General features: G+C 46.7%; 2 protein-coding genes across 2 annotated transcripts in view; both read right to left on the bottom strand.

Annotated features, from left to right (window-relative positions):
• The window catches only part of LOC311488735 (trace amine-associated receptor 13c-like), a gene marked incomplete at both ends in the record, with an annotated part of 2727 nt that extends 2335 nt beyond the window's left edge, over positions 1-392 (bottom strand). The window contains one exon of the mRNA XM_084545586.1: positions 359-392. Coding sequence (XP_084401712.1) covers positions 359-392 — 34 coding nt within the window. The remainder of the gene's footprint in view (positions 1-358) is intronic.
• A 4663-nt stretch (positions 393-5055) lies between these two features.
• LOC311487808 (trace amine-associated receptor 13c-like) lies at positions 5056-6473 on the bottom strand (the record flags this gene model as incomplete). Its single annotated transcript, XM_084544189.1, has 2 exons — positions 5056-6148; positions 6313-6473. The coding sequence occupies 2 exons, from the start codon at positions 6471-6473 to the stop codon at positions 5332-5334; spliced, it is 978 nt and encodes a 325-aa protein (XP_084400315.1). The 3' UTR covers positions 5056-5331.
• Positions 6474-6936: the final 463 nt, after the last annotated feature.

A 6936-nucleotide genomic window follows, 5' to 3' on the forward strand; every position in this document is an offset into this window, starting at 1 on the left:
AGGACTGCTTTGAGCACACAGACTGGGGAGTGCTGAAAGAAGACGCTGATCTCTTTTCTTTTATTGTTTACACGTCATCTGTGCTGTCCTACATTCACTTCTGCACTGATGCTTTCATACCCACAAAGACAATCATGTTTTTTTCTAACCAGTAGCCATGGGTGGACGGCACAGTGTGGCCCCTGCTAAAAGTGCGGGATGCAGCCTATAGATCAGTAGACAAGCTGACCTACAGCACGGCCCGGAAAGAACTGAAAAAGGGCATCCAGCTGGCAAAACACAGGTACAAGCAGCACATTGAGCAGCATTTCAACAACAACAATCCACATAATATGTGAAAAGGCATCAGGACCATCACCGTCTACAGGCGCAGCGACCAACAGGTCAGCCATGACCCCACTCTGCCTGACACCTTAATCAGCTTCTTCTTCGCTTCAACTCTCCAAGCAGCAGAAAGACTGTTCATCTTTCTGAGCAAGAGGTGCAACATCAGCCTCTCGTCCTGCACCGACACCAAATTAACTCCACCTTGAGGAGGATCAACATCAACAAGGCTGCAGGTCCAGATGAGGTGTCGGGTTGGACCCTAAAATCATGTGCTGACCAACTGGCAGAAATTTTCTGGACATCTTCAACCTGTCCATTCAGCTTTCATCGGTCCCTGTCTGTCTGAAGTCCTCCATCACTGTGCCTGTGCCCAAAAAACAACCATCATCTGCCTCAACGATTACCGTCCTTTTGCTCTGACCCCAATCATCATGAAGTGCTTCGAGAGGATCCTCCCAAAGTACATCAAGGACGCCATCCCTGCCAGCCTGGACAGCCTGCAGTTCGCCTACAGGGAGAACTGTTCTACGGAGGATGCTGTCTTGCTAGCACGTCACATGGCTAGGATACTAGGTTAGGATGCTAGTTGTAGACTTCAGTTAAGCCTTCAACACTGTTCTCCTGGGCATGCTGGACCTGAAGCTCCACAGCCTGGGTTTGTCAGCATGGCTCTGCTCCTAGATCAGGGATTTCCTCACCAACAGACCCCAGGTGGTGAGTGTTAGAGAATAATTTCACTTGCCTATAGATAGTTTGTGTAGTTAATAGTCAATCCATCTGTGTCATAGTGTAGTTAATGTTAGATTACTGCTGGGGTCAGTTATCTGCCCTATTTTCTGTTTGAGGAACATGCCAAGGCAATGGTCCCTCTTTGGCGTCTTCAATCTCACTCTCTGGCTGTCTACAGACACAGCTGTAGAGTTAGATGATAACGCCCTCCGTCACTGGATGACACTTTGTATTTCCCAGCTGGTGTGAATCCTTATCTTCATGTTTACGTACTATAGCCAATTGGATGTTAACACATCTCCCCTTTGCTGCCTCGGCCCACCTTTCTAGTATAAGAATCTGAGCTTTACTGTTTGACCCTTAGAATTGAGGTGGACTCATGCACTTATGTTGTGATGACGAATCTTCTGTTGTCCTCGATCGAGCCTAAATAAACTCCTTCAGCATAAGACATACAGGACTCTGGTGCTTCTTCTTCTTTATCGGCATCACCACAAATTCCTCCCTAACAGTGAGGATAGGGGAGTCCACATCTTCCTCACTGCTCCTCAACACAGGCACGCTACAAGTTTGCGTGCTCAGGCCTGTCCTCTTCACCCTCTTCACTCACAACTGCTCTGGCCATCCACCCTACAAATATGGTTGTGAAGTTTGCGGATGACTTAGTTTATGTAGATTATAGGTTAATTGTCATATTATATGACCATAGGTTTGGTAGGGTCTCTTAGCTGAACAGGGCCTCTAAATGTGTTTTGCCTGGGATTTTGGCACAAGGGATTATAACATCTTATCCTGTGTATTACTGAATTAGTTTTTCTGTTCGGTTTCCTGTTTTATTTTGTTAAGTTCTTGTTTTCCTTTTTGTATTGTTCCATGTCATGTTTGTCATGTTGTCTGTCATGTTGTCTGTCACGTTTTCTGTCATGGTTTAGTTTATTGGGTTTTCTGTTTATTGTATTTTAAGTTCTTGCGTTTCCATAGTCATGGTTTAGTGTTTAGTTTTTCAGTTTTCTGTTTCCTGTTTTATTTTGTTATGTTCTTGATTTCCTGTTTGTGTCACTTCTGTGTTTTCCTTTTGATTAGATCATTGGTTTCTCCTTGCGTTAATTCTTGATTTGCTTCACCTGTGTCTCGTCACCCCTGTTCCTCATGTGCATATATAGCCCTGCCTTCCCCTTTGTCCCTGTGGCGTCATACTGTTTGTCCGCCATGTCCATGTTTGTCAGCCTTGTTCATGTTCCATGTCCACGTTTCATGCCATAGGTTTTTTCATGTTTCCCATGCCATAGTTTTTTATGCCACGTTTTGATAGTGTTTTTGATTTTCGTTTGGTTCTTGGATTTCCTGCCACCTCGGCAGCGCTATTGGTTTTGTAAGTTTGTTTTTTGTTAATTTAATATCTTTTTCTCCTACTCCTGCCTCAAGTCCTGCGTTTGGGTCCGAACTCCCAACCCCCGCTACCCCTTTGTGACAGAATGACGCAACCACGAAAGGACCCAGCGGACTTTGTTTTTGATGAGGAGGAGGACAAAAGGCGAGTTGTTTCCTATTATCGGGATCAAATGCTGGAGTGTAAGCCATGGCTCATGCCCAAGTTTTTGTTTCCTTTTGTGGACACTCATTTGGCCATGGGGGCTCCGAAAGGGAAGCATGGTCCACGTGGACGCCATGGAGGGAGGTCTGTTGGCCGGCAGCCTCTGGAATCCCGTCCTGTCAGCCACATGGTAGTGTCTCCCCGGCCTGCTTGCCACCGGCTAACCAGCTCCCAGCGAGCCACTCCTGCCTCCGTTCCTGCTCCAGCTCCTATACCGGCCCCAGGGGTCGGCCCAAGCCTTGCTCCTGTTCCAGTACCGGCCCCGAGGGTCGGCCCAAGCCTTGCTCCTGTTCCAGTACCGGCCCCGAGGGTTGGCCCAAGCCTTGCTCCTGTAACTGTACCGGCCCCGAGGGTCGGCTCATGCCCCGCTCCTATTCCTGTTCCCGTTCCAGCCTCGGCCCCGAGGGTCGGCTCATGCCCCGCTCCTGTTCCTGCTCCCATACCGGCCCCGAGGGTCGGCTCATGCCCCGCTCCTGTTCCTGCTCCCATACCGGCCCCGAGGGTCGGCTCATGCCCCGCTCCTGTTCCTGTTCCTGTTCCGGCCCAGAGGGTTGGCTCATGCCTCGCTTCAGCTCCACTCCCGGCTCCGAGGGTCACTTCAGCTCCGGCTCCTCTCCCGGTTTCGAGGGTCGCCTCTTCTTTGGTTCCTGTTCCGGCCCCGAGGGTCGGCTCATGTACTGCTCCAGCGCTGCTTCCTGTCCCTGTTCTGGTTCCGAGGATCCGCTCGCTTCTGGCTGCTGTTCCAGCTCCGAGGGTCGCCTCTTCTCTGGCTCCTGTTCCCGAGGTGGCTCGGACCCCGGCTTCTGCTCCAGTTACTGAGGTGGCTCAGAATCCTGATCCCGATCCTGCTCCTGCTCCTGCTCCTGTTCCCGAGGCGAGTCGGACTCCTGCTCATGTTCCCGTGCCGGCTCCTGTTCCCATTCCCGAGGTGGGTCCGACTCCAGCTCCCGAGGTGGGTCGGACTCCAGCTTCTGTTCCTGCTCCTGTTGCCGAGGTGGGTCCGGTCTCTGCCATGTCTGCCCGGCCTCCCGGTCGGCCCCCTGAACTCTCGGCCACGTCTGCCCGGCCTCCCGGTCGGCCCCCAGAACTTTTGGTCCTGTCTACCCGGCTTCCCGGCCGCTCGCCAGAACTGTCAGGTCTGCACAGCCACCCGGTTGCCCGTACAGTGTGGTACGGCAGTTGCACAGGACCAGAAGGACTTAGCCCGGGTGGTGAGAACAGCACAGCCCCCCCGTAGCAAAACACCACATCCCATCCCCCTATAGAACCCTCACACATCCTGGAAGCTGGCTCCTCAGTTTGAGGGTCCATTCCCTGTTTCTAAGGTGATTAATCCTGTAACTGTGCGTCTCCAACTCCCCCACTCCATGAAGATCCATCCCAAGTTCCACGTAGCCCGCCTCAAGCCTGCTAAGGAGAGTTCTTTGGTCCCTGCCACCAGACCGCCATCACCCCCCCCGTTTCATTGATGGAGGACAGGACTTCCATCGATGAACCGTGGGGGTGGTATTCTGTCAAAAGCCCTCTGGCGGTTCAACGTTGGGGTCATGGGTTTCAGTACCTTGTCGACTTGTTTTTGAGTTTTATGAAACAAAATATGGAGTAGCTGAAGGATCCAGAATAAGACATGTGTCTTTGATGTTTATTGTTTCCCTGACTGGTGTTACTGTGTTCAGTGGTTGTGACTGAATGTCAGGTTAAAGTGTACCCACACTTGTCAGTGTTTTAATAGAGACTCTGTGTTGAGGTTCATAGAGGTGTTCACACCTAACTTTGCAGTTTGACGGTGCAGAAGATTGATAAGTTAAAACCTATCCAGACCTGTGGTCAACTAATAAGTAATCCATCACCTACAGATATCTACGACTGAGACCTGCTGTCACAAAATACTCTACTAATGGTTGCACAACAAAGAGTGGAGGGGACTGTATTGAACTAAATGTGGAATAGTATCTGCAGTAAGAAGAAGAAGCTTTGTTGTCATTGTATACAAATACAACGAAATTTTGTTTGGCAACATCTCTTTTGGCAGCTACATGTCACAAGCATAGAAAAAAATAAAGGTAATATTAGTAATAAATGTTAAGGTGAAGTAAAAATATTATATATAACTAGTGCAGTGAGTGCAGGACATAAACATGTCTTATTTTGTTATAACTGAAATGATTAAGGTTACTCTACATCACAAAGGTCTTTTATACACCACGTGTCTCATTTCTCTGAAAACAACATTAAGGTTTGATTGATTTGATCTGATTATGTGTCAGTTTGAGAAATTCTAGGAAGGTAGAAAAAGGAAACTCCAGAAAACTCTTTGATTGTATGTATACAGTGGACATGAAATATACTTTATCACAATTTGAGTCGTAGTTTTATGACATTTATTATTCATCAGTCACCTACATTTAAAGCACATTTCACTGACTTAACAACAAGAGAGAGAAGAGAGGCATATATCAAAATTTAAAAGCACCTCTCTTACATACTTCTGCCTTCACAGATTTGCCTGTTTTCCAATGAACTGTGACATTAGGCCTCTACTGGTGGAGATGCACCTGACCATCTTTTCCACAGAATACATTTGTAATATGTTGGTTTAAACAATTAGTTTGACTTGACATCAAGGTTACATCTCCACCAGCACAGTAGAGGCCTAATTTCAGTCACTCCAAAGAGTCTCTTTATAGTACGTTGGCATTACAGGAGCCAGACTTCAGTATTTGGAGTGTCACAATAAGTTTTATACATTTTCTAAACCAGGGATAGAAAAAGGCGTAGATGATTGGGTTTAGACAGGAGTTAAAATAGAACAGAGAAACTACAAAGGGAAAGGATGAAGGACTGACCAAAGCCTCCTGGCCTGAGATTATAACACAGAAATATGGACAGAGACATGTTAGAAACACGAGTACAACAACCCCCAGAGTCCTGGCTGCTTTCAGTTCAGACTTCTTAGCAGTTACTTTCCCTGAACGCTGCAGAGTAAGAGCTGTAATATTAGAGCGCATGGCACGAGCCTGAGACACTGCCACCACAAATACTCTCAGATACAGAACTATTATGACAGTTATGGGCATAATGAAAGTCAAAATGAGATCTGCAAATTGTTTGGTAATGTCAAAATCAATCAGACACTCTCCGCTGCAGGAATTAAACCTGCCTGGTTGTTTGAGACTCTCCTCCATCAGCACACCTACGAAGAAGAGATCACAGATCCAACACAGAGAGACACAGATCTGAGCTCTGCTCTGAGTGACTTTGGTGGGATAATGTAGAGGATAACAAATGGCAGCATAGCGGTCAACAGATATGAGCACCATGGTTCCTACCGAGGAAGAAGTAATGACTAAGTCGAAAACCGTATAAATGACACACATCAGGTCACCAAAATACCAGCATCCATCTATGAGCATAATTTGAAAGAACACGAGGAGGCCCACGAAGAAATCAGAGACAGCTAGAGAGAGGAGGAGGAGGTTGGTGGGAGTGTGGAGCTGCCTGGAGAAGTAAGAAAGCAACACACTTCTTATTATTACTGGTAGTGATTATTATCTAAACAGATAACCCACATCACATCATTAAGCATTCAAGAACATTTCTACTAAAGCTACTTTCACAGTCATATCTGTCCAGTTTCATAAAGAGATGAAATAAGTGTCTACTTGAAGTGGGAGATGGAGATGATGACGAGCAGGTTGAGAGTTGCAGTCAGTAGAGAGATGGAGGACAGGATAACGTGAATACAAACAGTGTCAAAGTGAGAACGCTTTAGCTTCCTGCAGGAAGTGTTGAGCTGTGGAAAGCAGAGTTCATCTCCCTCCATTGTCAGAGAGAGGAGAGAGCTGCTGAGCTCTGGCAGCCTCCTGGCCACAATTCAGAGTCTTATTGTTAATGTAGCTCTTCTGACCCTCCTCTAAGATTCTTTGAGGACCAATGTCCCTCCCCCATTGTTGTCTACATGTTACCCACAAGGGCTTTAAGGACACTGTTTACCATTTGTCATCAACTTTGCAATGCAATGAATCCACCAGCAATAACAGATTAACCATTGGTACAACTAATTTTAAGTTTATTTTGTTTTCTTCCAGGTTTTAATTCAAACTTCCATGTCAATAGCTTACAATCAAACTTTGGTGAGTCAAAACTGCTAGCACTTAGCTGACTTTTCTTAAGTCTGTTAGCAGTGTCAAAGTATATTGCAGTAGTATATATGCTGCAAATCTAATTAATGTAATGTTAAATCCCATTCAGAAGTTCTAAAGTGTTAGTGACTTTAAAATTATATG

This window comes from Chelon labrosus, assembly GCF_963514085.1.
Source record: "Chelon labrosus genome assembly, chromosome: 5".
NCBI classification, from domain to species: Eukaryota; Metazoa; Chordata; class Actinopteri; order Mugiliformes; family Mugilidae; genus Chelon; species Chelon labrosus.